This window comes from Prunus avium, chromosome 6 (assembly GCF_965620075.1).
Source record: "Prunus avium chromosome 6, drPruAviu1.hap1.1, whole genome shotgun sequence".
Classification (NCBI taxonomy): domain Eukaryota; kingdom Viridiplantae; phylum Streptophyta; class Magnoliopsida; order Rosales; family Rosaceae; genus Prunus; species Prunus avium.
In genome coordinates, this window is record NC_142289.1 from 5,683,331 (window position 1) to 5,705,478 (window position 22,148).

The 22,148-nt window shown below is 36.3% G+C and overlaps 4 protein-coding genes across 5 annotated transcripts; 2 read left to right on the forward strand and 2 right to left on the reverse strand.

Annotated features, from left to right (window-relative positions):
- Positions 1–2,079: 2,079 nt before the first annotated feature.
- APD2 (RING/U-box superfamily protein) lies at positions 2,080–6,176 on the reverse strand. Its single transcript, XM_021974635.2, has 10 exons — positions 5,713–6,176; positions 5,503–5,609; positions 5,299–5,424; positions 5,096–5,180; positions 4,523–4,597; positions 4,355–4,437; positions 3,384–3,530; positions 3,207–3,279; positions 2,777–3,125; positions 2,080–2,474 (listed from the first exon to the last, which is right to left on the reverse strand). Exons 1-10 carry the CDS (start codon positions 6,005–6,007, stop codon positions 2,399–2,401), a joined length of 1,416 nt encoding a protein of 471 aa, XP_021830327.2. The 5' UTR covers positions 6,008–6,176; the 3' UTR covers positions 2,080–2,398.
- Positions 6,177–11,153: 4,977 nt separating this feature from the next.
- Positions 11,154–15,760, forward strand: LOC110770468 (LMBR1-like membrane protein). The gene is made up of 14 exons (XM_021974605.2): positions 11,154–11,892; positions 12,014–12,099; positions 12,271–12,383; positions 12,482–12,592; positions 13,025–13,123; positions 13,211–13,333; positions 13,633–13,695; positions 13,784–13,848; positions 14,356–14,465; positions 14,555–14,669; positions 14,774–14,839; positions 14,966–15,076; positions 15,162–15,228; positions 15,325–15,760. The coding sequence occupies exons 1-14, from the start codon at positions 11,543–11,545 to the stop codon at positions 15,370–15,372; spliced, it is 1,527 nt and encodes a 508-aa protein (XP_021830297.2). The 5' UTR covers positions 11,154–11,542; the 3' UTR covers positions 15,373–15,760.
- Positions 15,489–18,772, reverse strand: LOC110770469 (GDSL esterase/lipase WDL1-like). Its single transcript, XM_088255054.1, has 6 exons — positions 18,487–18,772; positions 17,073–17,150; positions 16,815–16,955; positions 16,593–16,669; positions 16,336–16,485; positions 15,489–16,205 (listed from the first exon to the last, which is right to left on the reverse strand). The coding sequence occupies exons 1-6, from the start codon at positions 18,595–18,597 to the stop codon at positions 15,980–15,982; spliced, it is 783 nt and encodes a 260-aa protein (XP_088111180.1). The 5' UTR covers positions 18,598–18,772; the 3' UTR covers positions 15,489–15,979.
- Positions 18,773–19,299: 527 nt separating this feature from the next.
- LOC110770470 (S-adenosyl-L-methionine-dependent methyltransferases superfamily protein) lies at positions 19,300–21,623 on the forward strand. Of its 2 annotated transcripts, none has more exons than XM_021974608.2 (7): positions 19,300–19,448; positions 19,528–19,589; positions 20,098–20,231; positions 20,651–20,796; positions 20,896–20,967; positions 21,084–21,191; positions 21,272–21,623. In XM_021974608.2, exons 1-7 carry the CDS (start codon positions 19,388–19,390, stop codon positions 21,460–21,462), a joined length of 774 nt encoding a protein of 257 aa, XP_021830300.2. In that variant the 5' UTR covers positions 19,300–19,387; the 3' UTR covers positions 21,463–21,623. The 2 variants fall into 2 exon arrangements, with proteins under 2 accessions (XP_021830300.2, XP_088110406.1); XM_088254280.1 differs by having other exon boundaries at positions 19,315–19,445.
- Positions 21,624–22,148: the final 525 nt, after the last annotated feature.

Below are 22,148 nucleotides of genomic sequence, written 5' to 3' on the forward strand. Positions count from 1 at the left end.
GAAAATGACAAACAATTTCAGATGCTGAAGGCACTCCCAATTGAGAAAAAAAAGAGTATGTTGCTGATGTTTATTGCACGTGGGGAGTGATTTGGTTTGCTAATATGCTCTGTTTGTTTAAGTTGAGTTATTTAGTTTATCAAACGATATATTATTTTAGACTTCGAGGAACACCTTCTATGTCGATTATCAGTTTTTTCTTTCTTTCGAAATATTTAATTTCTATCATTTATAATTTACATGAGATATCCAAACATTGAAATTTTCAATTTTTCATTTACAAAATCCGACATACATAAATCCAAACACAGAAATCTTCAATTGCTAGAAATTGAAATGACGGAAATCTAAATTCCGTCATTTTAGAATTCTAAGTAATTGGCAATTCCTTCATCCAAACGGAGTATAAGTGTAAAGGGCATTTCTATATAAGGATTTGTATTTGACAATAAAAATACATTTGCTATATACAAAAATAGAAAACTTTAGATTCAATGTATAGCTAGATGTTATATATTTGGAATGAATTTCAATTGACTCATTGTATATAGTCATTTCAATTTCATTTCGTTGTTATTCAAATTTTGACATATAATACTCTAAAATATTGCAATATAACCTTATAATGTCCATCAATTCATAATAATCTCCGGTACAAAACGTGAATATGAAATGAAAGACTTCTGGTATATAATTAAATATCTCTTGCCAGTTAGTAAATAATTTTGTATACGAAGTAAGAATGTGGCATATTAAAATGGACATATTGATTTATAAGGATTTTCTTCAATTATGATTTAGAGGGGGGAGCCAAAAATCTGAGAATTTGATAATTTGAGAGAGAGAGAAAGAGAGAGAGAGAATTGAGGGGCTGAAAGCTAAAGCTTGCAAAAGAATTAAACCTATGTATGCTAGAAGTAAAAATTTTACTTTTACATCATCATGCCTGAAAAAAATGTATGACTATAAAATATAGTAATGCCTTACCAAAAAAAAATATATATATATATAGTAATGGACTAAGGTTAAGGAGGCACATAACTGCAAGAGTTGTAAAGCATCTTTTGACCACATTTTCTGCTCTCAATACTAGAAGAACCCAAGGTGGGGGAGGCGGCGGCGATTCGCATTGGCCAAAGAAGAGGCGTCTTCAACTTGGACCTCTCCTCTCTATTTTTTCCATTATTTAACGTTATCTTTTTCTGCCGGATTTGTTGGGAGCATTTAGGAGGACTTCATTTATTGGACTCTCTTTCACCCACCACCAGGACAAAAGACAATGACCAAAAACTAAATCTTTGTTCCTCTTCAGTCTTCACTTTTCATTGATGCATCCTACTTTATTCATTTATCTTAGATACTTGTAACCCTTATGCTAAACTGCAATTTTGATACTGTGGTTATATTGTTTAACCTTTTTTTTTTTTCCTAAGTTAGGAAAGGGAGGGGTAATTCACATACACATGTATTATGGAGGCTTGAATCCAAGATTATTTAGGAGCATACTAAAGACATGAGTCAATCCAATTAACACCCCGTTGGTATTTTTTTACGATTTATTCAATCTGGTTGGTTTTGTAAGCAATTTTTGTTATTACAATAATTCACTGGATAGATTCCAAATTTTCAATTTAAAGGAGCCTCATGAGGTTTCTATAACTAATAAATTCATATTGAATTTGTGTGTTTATTTCATTAAGAAATTGAATCTCAAAGAATTTGTAGTTTTTGTTTTTAACTCCAAGTTGGGGATTTATAAGTCTCATTTGAAAATCAAACAAGGCTACGAGCATGATTTTCAGCGATCCTGAGTGAAAATCGCAAGTTTAAACAAGTTTTTGGTTGTGATCTAAAGCTCATTTGAGAAAATTTTGAAAATTGTCCATATAATTGCTAATAAAACTAAACACAATGACCAAATTGACAAAAAAAGTTCTTTACATTATCCTTAGATTCATGAAACCAGGTTTTACAACCAGTTATTTTTCCTTTTGAACCAACAAGGTCTCGTGACAAATTGAGTTCAATTTCAGTCACAAAATAAGATACATAAATTTGTGACGCACTCAGAAAAAGTGGTTAACCAAACAATATAGTAATATACATCAACAACATTGTTACCATTGAAGATTGATATAGAAAACCCAAAAACTGAACCCAACCTACAACGTGGGGGTAAAGAATACACTTTTGAATTACTTATCCTATTTTGGGCGTATTGAGGCTTTCTACAGCCGGAAATCATATTACATACCGGAAAGCCACTGAAAAACCACAAGGCATGGCCAATCCACACTCAGAAACTACCCCGGTAACCAGCTAAAATTAGCTTCACCAGTTCTATTGACAGGCAGTAAAGTGATGGCGCCTACCGGTATTACATGGAGCTGTGTATTACTTAAACTGTAAAAATCTTCCTCACCTTCTTTATGTTTCTACGACAAATTGGACAAGTAGCAGCTGCCTCTGCTATCCTGGGAGAATTGAAACAAGTAATCAATCATTAAATTGGATTCTGAAATAGCCACAATGCATGCAATGAAGTGCAATTCAAATAACAAAATGATGAACATGCCAAATATGATGCCTGAATCACTGGTTACTAGTATTTTTAAAAGCTCATTGGATGAGGCTCTTCCGAAATCAGAACTATGTATGGCCTAATCAACAACTGGCCTTGTCAACTGTTACAACTAGTTTGTGGACTTGTTGCTGGCCGAAGAATAGAGTAACTTCACAATTAGATATGACATATAGAAACAGTAGAGAATAATACCTTGTTGCGCAATCGAAACAAGCCACACAGTGCCCGCAGGGAAGGAAAAAGCAGTCCCTAGGAGCATCAAAGCAAATTGCACAAAGACGACGAGTATTATTACTTTCACCAACTCTTACTGACTTCCCTTCAAGAGAACCTGCTGCCAGAAAGTCTTCAAGATCCCCCTCATCATTCGAGGCAGAGTCATACGATGAACCCCAACTTGATTGATCCTCATCTTTGTATGAAAGCAATGGGGCTCTCTCAGATCTGAAACCGTCCTGTTGTATTCTTATTCCATCTTCATTGGTACATCGGAACTTGTTCATGAAGTTGAAGGCCACTAACATAAGCACAGTCATCCCACCTACATGCTAGAAAATTAAATATTGTACAAGATTGATACATAAAGGTTCCATTATGAGAAGAAATGGGAGAATGAGTCTACCTATACCAACAATATAAGTGGCCCATCTTGGTCCATATGACAGTTTGACATACTGGTTTGCATTAGGTATATCCTGGGGCAACCAAAAGAAATGTTAGAGTAAAGGGTAAGAACCAAATGAACACAAGTTTCCAGGGTGACATCTTCTTCTGATAATCCACTAGATTACAGCCTTACCTGCTCTGGACCAGGAGAGGTTAATACAGCTGCATTTCCATCGGGAAACAAAATTTTCAAACTACAGGATGCACCCTTGAAAGAACACTTGTAATAAGCTGCACTTGTATTGTACAATAAAGCATTCACTGTGAAGTTCAATTGCACCTGTTCAATGCAAAGATAAACCCAAGTGAATAGTATAAAGGGGTGGGAAGATAACATCAAACAGCCACAATATTCTTGAATGTAAGATAATAGCATTAGGAAAAGGGGAAAATAGAGACCCTTATGAGGAATACTCTCAAAGCCCTCATGTCATCTTGAAACTCTTTCATCCCTAAATCAGGATATACAGGTCTTATGAAGAACAATGTTTTGCATTTTTACTCTCACTCAACCTGTAATTCACTCACTTTAGCTGTATGCTGGGGTTATGGTCAATAACCACTATAACAGACCCAATGCTGGGGTTTTTGTTCTTTCTCTTTCTGCATAGCTCCTAATGACAGTTTGGTTAGTAGCATTCTTTGGTTCTTCTACCATATTTATATGTTAGTCTAAAAAATTTATTATCTATTAACTACAACAAAGATAAATAGCACTCACATACTTGGTAAAAAAAAACTAAGAATTTGATATACAAATACTCACATTTCTATCCATTTTCCAGATTTTTTGTTTGTTTTTTGTTTTATTTTTTTGTTAACTTTTCTTAATTTCAGTTATCAAAACCTTAATGTAGAATAAGGGTATAATAGGAAAGAGAGAACAAAAAAGAACAATATTAATTAAAAAGTATTAAAAAGCAAAAGGGTGTAAGTGGAGAAAATGGGAGTGGGAAAATCACCTCCCTTATTTTATTCCAAATAACAATGAATCCCATAAGTACTATTTCCCAATATAGCTTTTTAAGTGGATGAGCACACACCATAATAAAGGAAAAAAGTGTACAATGGATTCAAATTCCAAGGTCATAGTTCGACAATTACCTCCACATCCTCTGTGTTCAAGTTACCCACAGAAACATAGTAACTGGAAGACTTTGATATGTCCTGCTCAATCATACCACTTCCTGTGAAGAAGCAATAATTGACATTAGTGTAGTACTTATTTTGAAAAACAAAAATGAAGATCATATTCCTGACTTCAAGCCTCACCATGAATGAGGTTCCATGATAAAGTAGTATTAGGATATGTTGGTTCTTCAAGCCATTGAGCGAGGCCTTCTTTACCTGCAATGTGCTAGCTTCAGAATGCTATGAAGGTCGAATGCATTTTTCAATCAGTTAAAAAAAATGCATGAAAAACTGCAGAGAAGAAAAGTTTCAAATAATTCATACTGTTTAAAGTAAAAGAAGTAGTGCAGCAAGAATAATAGGTCCCTTATGTGGCTAATTATGACTTCGGCTAGAAAAATTGCTCTGCAATATTGGTTCACTTATGTGGCATGCTATTTATAGAATCGCAGTTCTAGGCATCAGTTTGAGCGGAGGGGCAATGACTGCATAGCAGCCATCACCAAATTAAGCAATTTATGTTCCAATTGCCTCAATAGCTCACTACACTAATCAAAATATACTCAAACTTATGTGAAACGGACGAATGAAGATATTAAATTTTCATTGCTGTAATAATATTCAAGAAGTGTAACTAGCATGGACACTTCTAAAGTGAAAAGCAAGCTATAAGTTTGGATGGGAAAAGAAAACGAAATGTAGGTAGGTACATACCTTGAGCGATAATAAGAAAAACAGAGGAGTACACGCTGTATGATATACTTATTTGAGACCCGCCATTTAGGAAATATATCCACTCCTGAAGAAGAAGCAGAGCAAATTATCAACCAAATCAACAACTAGAGGATAAAAAAAGGACTACAAACTATGAGAAAACGAAAAGAACACTCCATAGAAAGCATTTTAAGCAAACTTGCCTGATGAGAATCAGCTGGAACGGAGACAGTATGCGTTTCTGACCAAGTTGTCTCAGTATCAAGAGGAGGAGTATGATAGAAACCATATAGTACAGGGCCAGGACTTGATATATTCAGCTCTTCTACCTAATAAATACCCACCTAGATTACCAGACAGAATCATATAGGTAAAATGGAAAATGGTAGAGCTAGTGCCAAAAATACCTTTACAGACTGCACAAATATGGAGTTAGGTTGCAGAAGAATTGAACTATTAGGGCCTAGCTCTAAACTTGAAGACCCATACACTCCCAAAATCAAAGTCATCGAAACTGCACCATCCAATCAGCAGCTTAATTACTAATAATAATCGAAGAGAAAATAACAATTATGTTAAAAACAGAGTTAATTTGAAAATTAGATATAGATACAAACCAAAGAACCAGAAGGTGAGGAGGACGATGATGCAGGACCAAGTGTCGTCCCGAATGATTGTTGACACCTCATCGAATGGCGATAGGTTTGCTCCATAAGAAGTGCCGATTTCGTGGGTTTCTACCTCCGGATGCCGAAAATCGGTGTGCTGCTGATACTGATTGTGATCGTCCTCCTCTTCGCGGACCTGCGAAGCGCTCGAAGACGACGTCGCAGCAGCACCTGAAGTGTCCCTACTGATGAAAGCACCGTGAGAAGAAGATGAGGAGGAGGAAGAAGAAGATGGTTCTTCCATTGTAGAGAAACCAGAAAAGCTCGGGACGCAAAGAGAGGGAGAAATTGGAGAAAGTAATTTCAGAAACCCTAACCCTAAACCAGGGTGAAGGGTAACGCACCTGAGAGGGTCTGAGGAAGAAGGTCCATGGGGAGGCGGGTGAGTAACCGATCCACTCACCAATCAGTCTTTCTTCTACGTAGGAATGGTAGTTGCCAAAGAGTGACGGTTTTTGAAAACACTTATGTTTAGCTGTAGCTCCAGCCAATAAGATAGCGCCAAATTGACCAATGGCGCTTCACTTGCTACCTTTGCCCTAGTCTCGCCAGTAGAGGATTGCAGTGCGAGGCGTTTTTTTTTGGGTGAAAACCAAGGTATCCCCGCGCGATTGTGGGGACTAACCCTCGAGGTACTGTTGGGCGCAAAGCGGGGACCTCTCCCAACAAAGTCTGCTCTATTCGCAAGCGCCTGAGATCGAACCCAGGACCTCTTGTTTAAAGGATCCAAGCCCCTTCCACTTGGACCAACTCCTGTTGGTAGTGCGAGGCGTTTTCGTTATTTTGCTTGGCCTATGAGTGAAAAATCAAGAAAATGTGTTTTGGACATTATGCTGTTTCATCGATTATTTTTTTGGCGAAAAAGAGGGGATTGCATTGAATAACATTGTCAATTACAGAGAATTGGAACATATAACAAGGAGGGCCAGAAACAATGAGCCAAATAAAATACATTAAACTCATCTCATTAGAAGCCAATAAGATAAACAAACAGAGCAGAATTTTCATGTAAAATCAATGCCAAATCAGTTTGTTCAACTTTCTGGTTTTTTATTTATTTAATATACAAGTAATATTGGGGGAGGGAAAATCGAACATAGAATCTTGAAAGCATAGATAAATATTCTTAACCACTTGAGCTACAAACCTCTTACAATTTTTCTGGCTGAATCATGGCAAAAAAAAAAAAAAATTATGATTAAACATGTGAAAAATACTATTATGTAAAGAGCTAGTTAATAACTTGTTTTAATTGTCAGCTTCTTCTCTCTTAGAACAAAAAATATGGACCTATTTATCTAATTTTTATTTCTCAATGCGTGCATAAGAGTAAGGGCTCGTTTGTGAGTGATTCTAAATAGGCCAGAATCACTTCTAGGGAGAATCACCTCCCATGTAATTCTCCATATAATCACTTTAAGTGATTTTAAGTGATTATGAAACATAAACACCTCCCATGTGTTTCTCCATAAAATCACTTAAAATCGCTTAAAGTGATTATTTGGAAAAGTAATTCCCTATAGAAGTGCTTTTTGACCTACCCAAAATCATTCTCAAACGAGCCCTATTTTACGACTCAAGCTAAGTGTGTCGAGTAATTCTACAAACCCGAAAGAAGCCACTTTCAAAATACTTTGACTTGGAAAAGGGGTAAAGTTAATTGTCCATTGGTGGTAAAATAAAAAGCCCTTACGAACCAATGAAACATGTTGGCGCCGCTGTTCCCGGCTAAATTGTTTGTTAAGCAATTTCGAGTAACAGAACGCTGTTAAAATAAGACCGCCTCGAAGCCACCTAACCAAACAGAGAAAACGGCTGGAACCTTCTATAGTTTGATAATACTTAGCAAACCAGTGAACGAGCTTCCACCAAAACTGAACCTCCTAATTTTATTGGTGGTGATTGCAACGTTAAAATTTGAATGAAAAATAGCCACAAGCATATTCCACCATTCACATATATAGCCATAAGCAAAGTGCATTAATTTGACTAAACAGAGCTACAGAGACGCCATTTAAATTCGAGGCCTGCAATTTTTTCTTTGTATGGGACAGCTGCGTAGACAAATGAAGGAAACCAGCAAAGATCTTCGATCTTTCTTCGAACAACACGGATGGAAGGTCGTCGGCGTTTGCAAGAAGGGGTGGTACAGAATCCGGACCAACCTCAAAATATAAGGTCTAGTCCGGTGATTGCTTATCCATTTCTTCTATATCGGTGATTTGAGAAAACAAGGTCATGGATCGATGCCATATTTCTTTTCATTTGGCTCATTTCATAACAGTTTGGATTGTAAAAGGGTGCAGTGATTGTCTAATATGATATTAGGGTTTTAGTTGTAGGAGTCACGGGAATATAATGAGACCTCAGATATCCAATCCTCGGTCGATCCCTAGTTGTTTATCAATTTGTAAAGAGTAAGGTTATGCCTGTATATTTTCCTCTCACTTGAGGGGCTTTATTTTCTGGTGTCTAATGTGTACTGGTGGTTGTTTATAACAATACGGTGGATGTTTTTTGAATGATAGACAAGTTTTATTTTGAGAAGAATGATAGACAAGTTAATGATTTCAGAATGTTGTGGTATTGGCCTCTGCAAAATGCAAGCAGTTGTTCTATTGATTTACACCTATAACACAACAATGAGCCTGCGTTAATTAATTTGATTTTGTTTAGCAATGTTTAGATGGAGCAGAAATCTAATAAAAGGAACTTGGAGAGTCGACATAAGTCAACAATAAAATATTGCAGACAATCCATGCCAAAACGTTCTGTGTTGCACATGGAACACTTGTCTTTATGCATTATTGATCATATTTTTTTCTTCTTTACATTAAAGATGTATACTTAAAAGGACTATGCAAAGGATTCACCGATGTAATGGTTTGGAGTAATTGCTTCGTCAATAATGTTTTGTTGAAGAATACACACAGTCTCATGTCGGAAACTTAACAAAATATTGAAAGTCTCATATAATGAATGACTCCACTCATAATAACATCAAGGCCTTTTGTATAAAACCTCACACCCGTTAAATAGGTGGTTAAGTTGGGGACAATATCGATATTGCTAGTAGTGGGCCAATGGTCCGTCCCTTTGAAATCTTAACATGGAATCAAAACGAGTAAGTTGATTGGATCCAATTAAACCCAAATCAAACAAAAACCCCCAAATTGAATCAAAATCAAATAAACCCCAAATTTAAAAATAATAATAATAATAAAAAGGAGACCAATGTGGAATTTGTTGCACATATGGCCTACTAAAAAGTGGTCCCACGTGAAGAGTCGTGTTGAAGAATACACACAGTCCCACATCAGAAACTTAACAAAATAGAAAGTCTCATATAATGAATGTCTCCACTCCTAGTAACATCGAAGCCTTTTGTATCCGTGTAGTGTGTGTGAGTTTAATATACTATTGCCCCTCTCAACAACAAAAAAAGTCATATAATTTGGTGTAATGAATTTGTAGTTCAAGTAATTAAGTGCATTTAACTTTGTTTTTAAGGTCCTAGAATCGATTTTCCCCCTCCCCCAATATCACTTGTATAAGAATAATAAAAAACCTAAACAACCAAAACTAATTACTATATTCCAATCTTAATTTTGACCCCAACTTCAAAGCCTAAAACTGAAAAAGAAGAGAGCAAACATCCTTTGATTATAAAACCACATTTTAACTTTTTTTAGTTATGAAAAAAAGAAACGGCATATGGATTCAAAGCATGAAAAAGTAACCAACTTCGAATTCAAAGCCTAGATGAAAGAGAGCAACAACAAGCATTTGGTTATTATGAAAACACATTGTAATTTCTTTTCGAGTTGTTGTTATAGACATGTGTTAACTAGAACTATGCAGATCACACTAACCTATTGATCTTTTTTTCTTTTTTTTGGGTCGAAAACACTAACCTATTGATCAACCAACAAAAGAAACAGCCCACCCTTTCCAGAATGTCACTAATTCTTCCATGTCAACTACTTTTAGCTAAGCTCGGTTTGGTAAGTTTAGAATAGGTTAAGGTTGTATAAGTATATTCTCAAGACCGTATACGAACATCGTACCAAAAAGAAACGAGTACTCGGAGAAGGTATGCAGTGCTCTCCTCCCATCTAATTCAAATATTTTTGAATCAAACGGGAGAGCTCAGGAGCAGGCTAAGTAGAAGATGAAGAAAATGAAAATGGTGAAAGTTGTCTCAAATGATGGTTACACAATTCGGACCGTCTCAAAATATAAGAAGCCAAGCCGCATACATGGGCTTAGCTAAGTTGGCTAGAGCCGATGTGCTCTCCATTCTGCACTCAAGTTCGAATCTTCCTACCCGTAATTTAGATTAAATTAAAGTAGAATATCGTTTATATAAAATTAAAAAAAGATTCCAAGCCATACATCAGCTTTCGAGAATCTGGATTTCACATATTTTTATACTCTGATTGGTTGATTTATTTTGTCCATTTGGTGAAGCAAAAAGTCATCCCTTGTTGTTTTGAAAATGCACAAGAGAAATGTCACAATGTATTATATAGCATTAAAATAACACTATACACATTGGAACTGTTAATTGGGATTAGCATTTTGTCGCTTTAGCAAAATAGAGAGTTCTTGAGGAGAAGTCCCAATAATAAAATTGAAACAAAGCATAAATTATATCAGTAATTGAAGGTTTCGGGGCTGTAATCTTTCTCTAATGAAAAATTATATTCTACCTATACATCACAGAAATCTTGAATTTTATGATAAATCATATATAAATTTTGAACCAATATAAACCCAATCATATTTTGTAGCATATTTATTCAAATGAAAAATATGTGTATTATTATTTTTAATGAAACTTTTAAATAATTTTGTTAATCTATATAAATAAAGTAAAAGGCAAATAAACATTCAAAATATTAGAAAATACCTTTGGTTAATCCAAACATTAAATATTGAAATTATTAATTAAATAAGGATAATATGATAAATTCACACTTTTTATATTAAAAAATAATTAAAATTAAAAACAAAATCAGATAATGAGTCTTATTTTTATGGAACACAACTACCCATTATCTTTTTGAATTGTAAAATAAAATTAAAAAACCCATAGATATATGCATGAGCGTGTGTGTGCCAAAGGGCTAGTAAGATAATTACGCTCAATCTTGTGTTTGATTATCAAAATTTTCTTATAATGTGGCTATTAAAATTAATTTTAATATTTGAAATATTGAGATCCTAAGGATTGTTTTTGTAATTTATCTTTTTTCATTTTAAAAAAATGAGAAGAGATTAAAAATAAATTAAAGATGGTCCCACTTTTTTAGTTTAACATTCTTGCATTGAGGGAAGTCACACGCTTTCTTCGCCGCGGAGCTTACGAGCGATTCTTACATGTCTCGAACCGGCCTCGCCTCAAGTTTGACAGCCTGTTTGATGTTTATCACAAACAAGCTCATCATTTTACATTTCAACCCCCAAACCCTCAAACCCTCCTCCCTTGCGCCCTTTTTCAAAACGTAAATAACGAACTCTAAAAGGACAGAAATGTAATTTCAAACTCAAACATCAAAACGGACCTACTCTCCCTTCCCAACAAACCACCTCACCGGAAACAAACCTCCCCTTTCCTCTTTCTCTCCCTCAACGGCTCAACTCTCCTGCTTTTTTTCGAAAACAGCACAGATCTACTGCCGTACGCGAACGCGCGTTCAAATCGCAAACCCTAATTTCTGAGACCCCTTTTGATCTCTCCGATTCGATTTGATTCGAATCGAGAGCTGAGGACGCGATGGGCGATTTCAACCTCGCGCTCGTCATCGTCGCCATTATCCTCTGCGTCATCGTCTTCGTCTTCAATGTCTACCTGCTCGTCAATTACCAGCATCCCGACGACAAGAACCAGGCCTACTTCCCCAAATTCGTCGTCGTTTTGGGGCTCTCCGTCGCCGCGATTTCCATACTGATGTTGCCGGCCGACGTGGCGAACCGTCAGGCCTGTCGCCACGCGATATACAATGGAGCGTGTAATCTCACTCTGCCAATGAAGGATATGTGGCTCGCCATCTATATCCTTGACGCCGTGCTTGTGTTCTTCATCATCCCCTTCGCTATGTTCTACTACGAAGGAGACCAGGACAAGTAGGTACTTCTAGGGTTTTTGATTGAATCAGTACTGGCTTAAAATGCACATAAGATGTTTGTGTTTATTCAGCTTGCCATTGTTGATTTGTAAAAATTGGGTGTGCGTTTTTGTGTTCAGGAGTGTTGGAAAACGGATTAGAAGCGCGTTGTTGTGGGTGGTGGTGACGGCCATTGTCTGCGCGCTCGTGCTTGGCATCTTATACGGTTAGTTGTCTTCACTTGTCATTTTCACAGGAACCACTTTGATTGCACTGAAATAATTTCTCTGTTTATGACTTTATGAGTGTTTGGTTATTTTTTGATTCTTTGTGGAACATGTTTTGTTAGAACACTATGGATTGTGTATCATTGGTTTACTCTTTGATTGTATATCAGGGCTAGTTGGGAAGGTGGACTTTACTGTTAGGCATCTCTCTTCTTCCACAACTTCCTTTCCTAGTTCATGGAGCTTTTCTAGCAGTCAAGAATGTATAAGTGGCTCACATCAGGTTTGACCTTGTTCATTGGAATTTTCTTATACTAAAAGTATCTATCCTCTTGCTCATTTTGGTGCTTTCTTTGTCTCCGACTTCTATTGTCCCTACAGTGCTCTGCATATTCTGCCAGTGATTCGTCAGAGAAAACATGGACAATGCGTACTACCTTTCCAGAATATGTCGTTGCTCTTGCTACCATTGTTGGTTCTGTGCTTTTTACTGTAAGTTCTTTCTTGGAAATCTTGACATATTTATGTCGTTATCAAATCTGCAGGTGATAACTGGGGGTCCCTGGTCAATGTCAAGAAAATGCTTCTCAGGAGTTGATTAGACTGCCATTTTTTTGTTGCAAGATTATGTCCGTGTATAGTAAAAAAAGATACATATATATATATAGGGAGCTTCTCCAATGTGAACTCCAAGATGCGAACTCCAATGCGAACTTGTGTTTTAACCGTTGGATGAAGAGCGAAAAGAAAGAAAATAAAGCACACAAGTCATCCAACGGTTAAAACACAAGTTCGCATTGGAGTTCGCATCTTGGAGTTCGCATTGGAGAAGCTCCCTATATATATATATATATATATAGACATTGCATTTCAGCATCTTATTTTTCTATAGTTAAAAAATTACCCTCTTCCTGTATCATCCAGATATTTGGTGGTGTTGGCATTGCTTGTCTCCCTCTGGGACTCATATTTTCATTCGTCCGGCGTCCAAAGGCTGTTATTACTCGGTCACAGTATATCAAGGTACTACTTTTTTGTCTATCATGTGTAAAGTTTAAATGATGAATATTGTTGTGATTTCTTATGTGTGGTTTCTCTTGTACCCTTCAGGAAGCCACTGAACTGGGTAAGAAAGCAAAAGAATTGAAAAAAGCAGCCGATGCACTCCATCAAGAAGAAAGAAGTGGTTCCAAGGGTAGAAAATGGCGTAAAAATGTGAAGGCAGTAGAGAAGGTATATCTAACACTCCAAATCTAAAGTTTAGTTAGGCACCAGCTTTTATGTTTGCTTTGGTGCGTGCATCATTTAAGCTAATTGGAAAGGGAGTGCATGTACCTTGTTGGATCCTTTGTGCTCCAAGCATTAGCTATGAAGCTTCAATGGATATCAGAAATTTCCTTTGGAAAAATTGAATTTATTTTCTGAAATTTGATGTTTGCCTTTGTATGTGCTGTTATTGAAAGTTATTTAACGTTTGCTTAATGGCTTAACTGTCTCATTACAAAAAAGTTGATGCTTGCTTAACCTTGCAGGAGTTGCTTCAATTAGAAGAAGATGTAAAACTTCTAGAAGAGGTGTATCCTCAAGGAGAGAAGGTAAAGGGCATTACACATGTGACTTCTTCACTTTCCATATATCAAACTATTTCTCCCTTTTATTTCTAATCTTCTTGCCTCACATCAGGCTGAGACTACTTGGGCTATGACTGTTCTTGGGTACTTGGCGAAGCTTGTGTTGGGAATTTTAGGGTGAGTGCTGTTGTTCCATTTAAACCTGCTTTAAATAGTTTTGGCTTCTTGACTTGAGAGATGAGCTGGGATGGATATTTGGAAGAGTAAAGTTTTAGATAAGGAAGAAGGCAAATATGAAGTAAATATGAAGCCAAAAGCAGTATCAAAATCTTGCAGCCAGTAGGAAATTAATAGAATTCAGTTCAAGAGCCATGGTGCATGTGAAAATATCTGATTGCGTTTAGGTAAATATGAAGTAATTGCCCTTCTGGTGTATGCGTTTCAGTATGATCTATTTTTGTTGGTGCTTACTGTAGGTAGCGATGTAAATAGATAGCTAATGTTGTAACAGTTCTATAGCTTGGGGTCAAGAATGCATTTTTTTTAAGATGTGATGTGCTATCATTCATGGTGATGATGTAGTATGTGGATTTCCATGGTTTTCCTTTTTCTTGTGTGTCATCATTTTCTAAGGATCTTGACAAGATTTATTGACATAAAAAACCTTTTGCCTGTGTTTTTCAGATTGATTGTCTCAGTGGCTTGGATTGCTCATATCGTCATCTATCTATTGATTAGCCCACCACTTTCTCCTTTCTTGAATGAGGTTTTCATCAAGCTGGATGATATATGGGGTACTTTCAGAATATATTTCTCTTGCCTCTATGTTGTTATTATTCTTCTTAACGGATACGATTTTGATATGCTTATTATTCTCCACCAGGTCTTTTGGGCACTGTTGCATTTGCATTCTTCTGCTTCTACCTCCTCCTTGCAGTCATTGCTGGGGCTATGATGCTTGGGATGAAATTAGTTTTCATTACTATTCATCCAATGAAGTAATGATTTTTCCATGTTAGCCTTATTTATTCAATAATGCTTACCTTTAAATTTTTGTCACCCAGAGGCTTGGTTGCTCATAAATGTAATTTACTTGTTTCAGGTGGGGAGCGACTCTTATGAATTCATTTTTATTTAACGTGGGACTTATTCTCCTTTGCTCCATCAGGTTAGCATCTTTTATCCTTTGTGCTTCTTATTACATGCTAGATGAAGTCTGTGCATGGTCGTGGTTCCCTTTCTGAAGATTTTTTGAGATTGCAACTGTAACTAATGTTGAATTCCTTTGTTTCAGTGTGATTCAGTTCTGCTCAACAGCATTTGCATACTATGCTCAAGCAACTGCAGCCCAAGAAATATTTGGTCACACATTGCAATCTCTTCGCGGGATAAGATATTTGTACAAGTGAGTTCTTTTCTTTGCATGAATTCATTCTGATTAGACATGTACGTTTACTGATTTGCCTATACATTTTGGTGTTGCATTACAGGTACAATGTGTTTCAAATTGCATTTATTGTCCTGGCGGGTTTGACCTTCGTGTACTATGCTGCCTTTGTATGTCTACAAACCATATATTCTTGTTTGGTTTATTTGTCTTCTTCTACGTGCTTCTTAAAGTAATGCGGTTTTTGTTTGTCTTCAAAATTTCAGGGATGGAGAAGAAAAAAACCAAGTGGCAGGTTCCAACTTTCCTCGTAATTCATGTTTTGTCTAGAACAGCATGCACCCACCCTGGAGCTTTTGGGGTTCTCAGTTTTATCATCTCTTTTCGGAATGGTTTTCTCGGATGTGGATGGCCTAGTTTTTGATCTATATTGAAAGGTTTCGGTTGAGTAGGCAGAGATATCATCCGAGTTTGCATTGGGTTTTAGTGCAGGGGGAGTGGCACCGCTGTTTGTTTTTCCGCTTGTATTTCCCCCTTTGTATGTATTAATTCCTTCATTTGACCTTTTGTGTTATAAAATTGGTTTGGGTTTGTAATCGTGTTAATCCTTTGCACACTGGGAAACTGGATGTCTAGAACTACCCTTGATGTAACATAACCATTCGGATCAAATTATTGTATGAGCAGCCATATTTAGTTTCACATTTGTGGACATGTACCTACTGCTACATCATGTTCTCCGTAAGTAAACTAGGGTTTCGAAGATAATCATTTGCCAAAACTTCTCTGAGGATTTAGAATGGCATTTGTAATTCTGACAAGAGTCTTTTAGTACAAAGGAAATGCCGAGGGCTTGGAAGAGTCTGAGGAGAGAGGTTATTAAATGGTTTACGGCCGTTAACTAACATGCATAATTATATCTTAATTGTCGCTAAGTCCCCAATGGATTAGTGCTTGAGCAACGCTGTGATCGGCAATGTTCAAAGTTGTTCCATCACCACAGGGAGGGTCATAAGGCGAACTCTCTGCAAATTCTGTTGGCAATGACTTCCAGTGAAGGCTGGGTTCCCAGTCTGCTTCTCTAAGGACCTTCAGTATCTCCTCCGCCACGATCTTGCTCGCCGCAGCTGAAAAATGGATTCCATCCCTGGACAATGGTCGATCCAATTTACCAGACCAAATTATTAAGCGAAGGATTAATCTTTGATCAAGCTGAGTTTATAGAAAATAGATGTAATTAAGTGGAAGCATAAACTAAAATATGAAACTGCACGTACGTAAAGCAAGCAGTTGACCAGTCTTTTCTCTTCTGAATTGAAGTCCACAGATCAACAGCCTTGACATCCAACTCTCGGCAGACCTCTAAACAAGCATCTGAGTAGATTTTGCAGGACTCGTTTGTTCGATTCCGCTCGGGAATTATGTCTCTGATTTTGGTATAAAAAAAAAAGAAAGGAACAGAAAAGAGAAAAGCTCCTGAGAACTCAGCAAAAGGAAATGAAGAAAGAATCACAAATCATCACCATATAAGCACCTTAAATTTTCAAGAATTTGTTCCTCATTGACAGGAGGAGCAGTGAGAAAGATAATGCGAATTTTTTCTGAAAGGCTCTGGCAACCAAACGTATCTGTCACTGTTAGAATAACATGCATTGCACACAAAACAAGTTGTTCATATAAAATGCACATATATATATATATATATATATATATATATATATATATATAAGCTGAGATGATGAGAGATTAATTTTACCTTTAAATATTTACCAATCTTCCTCATGTTTTCTACATATTCAGGAAGTGGTACATGAGGGCCTAAGCCTGATGAATGAGGCAGCATTGAATCATTGCCACCGAAATAAACTATCACCAAAGATGGCTGAATTGCTGCATCCTATACATGTCAAATATAATTACACAACATCAGCATCAAACCACGGCCATGTTTGGTGCCTAGGATTTCAGTTAACGCACAATGTCCGAGTCTGAATTCACTATAAATGTACAATACCTTGGGAAAAACTTGCTCTAGAACCTGAAGAGCACGCCTCGAGTTCCAGCCGGCATATCCTCGCACCAGTACGTCCGCCTATGCCCGAAATTTTATAAGATCAGTGATGCCATTAACAAGGAACTTAATATAGTTTGACATGAAAGTTTAGCAGTTAAACACATGTAAGGCTTTTAGGTTATGTAACAGAGGGAGGGCAAAGGGGGAAGCACCCTTGAAAATTAGTTGAGTCATTAATTTGACTGTGCAGTGAAAAACTTTATTTGATCATTGGTTTAAATAAATGAAAAAAATTGATGTGTATTTTTCAAAGAAAGAGACAATTTGACTATCTGGCTCATCAGAAGAAACCCAGGAAATTGAAAAAAACTGTCAGATAATGCCGTGACTTTTGATCATCATGGAATCTTTTCTTTGTTTAATACTTAGTAGCAGTTAAAGCAGAAAACAAAAGTATATGCTTTCTTCTGATAATTTTAATATCAAAAAAGCAATATATTGGACAACTAGGTCCACCACTTGGGCAATTCCGATAAATGTGAGGGATTTCTCAAATAAAATTATTTAAGAGACACTCTTTAAGTTCGCTTACGAATTTTTTCCCAATAATTCAAATCATTTATTTTTTTAAGTCTACATTCATAGATCATCCTTGCAAAAACTTAGACAAATCGGAAACCGTTTCGACATCCAATTGTATCCTACGAAATCAATGAACACGGTGGTTCAAGAAAGTACTAAAATTTCAATAACTCAATTGAGTGGTCAAAATATTGGATTCAAGTGATTTTTGTAGTTATGATATTTGAATGATTATCTAAAAAATAGACGGTTTGGATTAGTGAAATACAATGTGGAGTGGGCCCTACAAAAGTGTCCCTCAAATAAACTTATTTGAGAAATCCTACAGTAGAAACTCTATATATATATCCTTACCTATTAATTAATTGATTAATTATGAGTTTTACTGTAGAAGCATAATGAGCACAGCAACAATGAATTATTTTATTTTCTGTGGCTGCAAATTAAGTATGAAAAAGAAAGCTTTCTGGTTCATCAATGTGTGTGTGAGTGTGAACCAAGTCAAATATATGGACAGAGCTAACAAGATCAAGATCATGCATGTAAGGATATCAAAAGAGAGCATGCAATGCATGAATAAAGTAGAGAGATGAGCTTGAGAGATTAAGAAATGTGGACCCCACCACTAAGCTAATTGCCCCCGTATGTACCAAGTTAACAACATAATAAGAAAAAAAAAAACAGATTAATTTGTTGCTTTGCTCCTTATTAATTAATTTAAAAAATAACATATATGTTGATCATCATAAACCCCAATCAATTGATATAGAAGCTGAAAACCAGGTTTAGGAAATTAATTAGGGAAATTAATTAGATTAAGTGAAGTAAGCACCTTACGAGAATACAAGTCAGCAAGAATGGCGCCCCAGCCTCCATTGCTGCAACTGAACTGGACGATGGACGAACCAAACAGCACAAACTGAGGTCTTAATGGCCCCACCATCTCTCTCTCTCTCTCTCTCTCTCTCTCTCTCTCTCTCTCTCAAAAACACAGTTTGGAGGATAAGCTTAGGTATTTGTCTCTCACCTGGATTCTTTGTGTTGCTTGATGCAATCCCCAATGACGACGAGCACAGACTTATATATAGACCACGTCATGGTCGACGAGTTAGGTGTGGTTCTATTGAATTTACAAAGAAAACCACAAAACATATCAAACACTCTTTTGCCACTTTGGTCAACTGGGTAATTTCATAGTGTAACAATTCATCATCGAAATAACTTGTAATTTTCTTGTAACTTCATTGCTAATGACAAGAATCATTTTTATATTACTTTTTTCGGGTCATTTTCATTGTTTTATTTAATTCTATTAGGTTTGTTTGATGTCAAAACAAAAAAGGAAGAGAAAAAGATTCCAATTCTATTAAGTGTTATCCAAAGTTTATGAAAGAATAAAAACCTATTTTTGTATCCCTCGAAAGGATTTTAAAAAAAACCTATTTTGTAATTACGCTAAATAATTTACAACTCTTCTATATCAATAATTAGCATAAATGACAAACTTTATTGGGTCATTGGGATAATTTTTTAAAACTAGTGGGGACTTACGAATGCTTTCCTGAAATTACAAGAAGAAAAAGAACATATTCAAAATACTGGGGTTGGTTATGATATTTTACTATTGTTTTGGGGCAGAAGTTTAATTTTCAATACTTGTTTTTTTTTTCTCTCCTCCGATCCCGAGTAGGGTTGCCTCCTCCTAGCTTCTGTTTCTGAGCAAGAAGAAGACGATGGACATAGCTCTCTTTTCCCCATCTTCACTTTTCCATGACGAGGATGACATTTCCAGTGGTACTCTCTCTCTCCAAGGAGCTCCCAATTTTAGCTGATATGGTGAAAATATACTGACTTGGCTTGGCCTTATTTGCAGGTGAGGAAGACACAGAGACCCAGCAAAGCTACGTCGAGAGGAGGCACAAGTTTCCGGGGATGGTAAGTCTATTCCTTTATTTGTCAATACCCAGAAACGTAAATTTGTCTTTCACTGGTTATAACTGTTAATCCCTTGTCAATTTGTTAATGTGGTCCTTTTTATATATTTATTTATTCACATTTGCTCTTTCCAAGTTTGTTTTGTCACATTTCTTCTTTTTTATTTGTTCCCTATTTGAAATCAAATTTTTTCTGTTTCTGAGCTTGAATGTTTGAATTTCTAAGTTTTCGTATTAAAGTTCTGTGGATGGTGATAAGCAAATGGTTTTGTAGCATATGTCAATGGATAAATCAAAAGCATATATTGGTTCAATTCCGTACAATCGGATACTTAGGTTCAGTCACTTCAGAGAGTAGTAGCTGCTTTTTACTAGAGTTGTTTTGACCTTTCATTGAACATCCCAAGAGGTTGTTTTGGTTTTTTACTTTTAGTATTGGCCTGGTTTTTGATTGCTTCTTTATAGTTTCAAGTTCTTTAAACCAATTTATGTAACTTGGTTTGTTTCAGGAGTTGGTCATCCGAGAATTTTCGTTTCATCAGTTGAATGCCAATTTACTCTGGCCTGGGACATTTGCATTTGCAGAATGGTTAGTTGAACACAGGCCATCAATTGAAGGACGGCATTGTCTTGAACTGGGCAGGTATTTCTCAACTATGCCACATCCATCTTTGCATCACAAGAATACTGGAATGCTTTTCTTTTTCTTGCTTGTCCCACTTTTAGTGATTTTGGGGATCATGAGTAGTGATTGCATCACATGGATACTTTTTTTCACATGGGGCAAAACCTTGCTTATGTTGTTCTTAAGCTGAACATCATTCTACTATCTAGAAGTTTGTTTATCTCCGGGAGTTGGTAAGATGCAAACGCCTGGCATCTGTACTGTGTAGTTAGAATAACTTCTCGGGAAAACATTTGTGGAATTGGAGTTAATTTTTAGTTTATGCTTTTCCAGTATCCTTCATTTCATCTTTACCAGACATATGTTTGATATAAATTTTGAGTCTGATTGATATTGATAGTTGCCCTGATGATGTTGATTTGTCTACTGATTGGCAGTGGCACTGGTGCTTTGGCCATTTTTCTACGAAGATTGCTTAATCTTGACATCACTACATCAGACTATAATGATCAGGAAATTGAAGAAAATATAGCTCATAACTGCAGGGTAAATGGAATTGCACCTGTCCTTCCTCATATAAAGCGTATGTCATCCTTCATTTCATATTATACCATACATATGTTTGAACTTTGATTTGCTGTGCCGAAGAAGTTAATTTAGTGGACTTCTAATTGATTTTCAGATACCTGGGGTGACACTTTCTCTACTGCTGATCCAGACTGGGACCTGATTATTGCTAGTGATATATTGTTGTGTAAGTTTCTCACCAACGTGCTTCAAATATACTTCTTCTAAACGTTGTCCTTGGAGCTGCACATAAAACCGTATGCTAAGTTGCTAACTATCCTTTTTTCACTTGAGTGCGTGCAGATGTGAAGCAGTATGCAAATTTGATAAAAACCCTTTTGTTTCTCCTCAAATCTTACAAGCCGAAGGATAATAAAGCCCGGCCTCAAGCAAGTGATGAGCAGAGTTGCGGTAATATGCTGGAAAATTTGTCTGAATTCATGTAGTAGATGTTAAAACTGTGCTCATTTGTATTTACCTCTTGCTCACAGGACAATCATTCAGTTTGCCCCGGCCTGCATTTCTAATGAGTTGGAGACGCAGAATTGGGAAAGAGGATGAATCACTCTTCTTCTCTGGTTGTGAAGATGCTGGTCTTGAAGTAAAGCATCTGGGATCTCGTGTATATTGCATCAAACCAAGAGAAACAACCACCAATGGCGACCAAATAGAGAATATTTAGAAGCTACATTTGGTCGAGAAGTAGCCATTCAAGAATTGATTTATCTGCAGTTGTATCATTCTTAATTTTTTTTTTAATTTTGTAAGCGAATTTTGTTTGAAAATGGTTTTTGTTCATCTGAATGAATGAGCGGGAAGGGAGCATGAAGGGTTTTCCTAGAATATCCATCTATTACTAAATTACTAATAGATGGATGGATGGATAATAGTCTCTATGAAACGATATTCAAGCAAAAGCACCCAAAATTAGTTAATCTTAATCAACCAAGTTATCACCAACAAATCAAGTAATCAACCAAAAAGCATAGAGATTATGGCGGAGGCCATTACCAAGTTAGAATGGGAATCTGAAACAACTATCAAAATTGCCTAAAACACAAGGGAGACGGCGGTGGCAGAAGGTAAGTGGATTAACATTTGTTTTTTATTTTATTTTAAAGTTTAATTTGTTTCTTCTAATTGATTAAATAAAAAATAAAAAAAACAAATACTTTTGTTTGTTTAGGACTATTTAAGAAATTTACGTGTTTTCTTTACATGATATGTCACACACAAAGGCAACAATTTCAATCAGATGCATGGCACATGAAACACCTCCACATTAAACCAATGGTGTTGGTTGGTACTTGGTAACTTGTTCTGTCGGTTGTTCTTGTAGCCTTTCCTTATCAGTTTCAACTTCTAGTT

Excerpts from the sequence above, each read along its gene's own strand:
- LOC110770468 (XM_021974605.2), top strand. The coding sequence starts at position 11,543 with ATGGGCGATTTCAACCTCGCGCTCGTCATCGTCGCCATTATCCTCTGC. Across the intron at positions 12,593-13,024 it reads TTGGTTCTGTGCTTTTTACT|ATATTTGGTGGTGTTGGCAT; the intron begins GTAAGTTCTTTC and ends TGTATCATCCAG. Across the intron at positions 15,229-15,324 it reads TCGTGTACTATGCTGCCTTT|GGATGGAGAAGAAAAAAACC; the intron begins GTATGTCTACAA and ends TCAAAATTTCAG.
- LOC110770470 (XM_021974608.2), top strand. The coding sequence starts at position 19,388 with ATGGACATAGCTCTCTTTTCCCCATCTTCACTTTTCCATGACGAGGAT. Across the intron at positions 19,590-20,097 it reads GGCACAAGTTTCCGGGGATG|GAGTTGGTCATCCGAGAATT; the intron begins GTAAGTCTATTC and ends GGTTTGTTTCAG. Across the intron at positions 20,797-20,895 it reads TGTCCTTCCTCATATAAAGC|ATACCTGGGGTGACACTTTC; the intron begins GTATGTCATCCT and ends ATTGATTTTCAG.
- LOC110770469 (XM_088255054.1), bottom strand. The coding sequence starts at position 18,597 with ATGGTGGGGCCATTAAGACCTCAGTTTGTGCTGTTTGGTTCGTCCATC. Across the intron at positions 17,151-18,486 it reads CTGACTTGTATTCTCGTAAG|GCGGACGTACTGGTGCGAGG; the intron begins GTGCTTACTTCA and ends TTTCGGGCATAG. Across the intron at positions 16,670-16,814 it reads AGATTGGTAAATATTTAAAG|AGCCTTTCAGAAAAAATTCG; the intron begins GTAAAATTAATC and ends TTTGGTTGCCAG.
- APD2 (XM_021974635.2), bottom strand. The coding sequence starts at position 6,007 with ATGGAAGAACCATCTTCTTCTTCCTCCTCCTCATCTTCTTCTCACGGT. Across the intron at positions 3,280-3,383 it reads CCTCTCCTGGTCCAGAGCAG|GATATACCTAATGCAAACCA; the intron begins GTAAGGCTGTAA and ends TGGTTGCCCCAG. Across the intron at positions 3,126-3,206 it reads CACTTATATTGTTGGTATAG|GTGGGATGACTGTGCTTATG; the intron begins GTAGACTCATTC and ends TCTAGCATGTAG.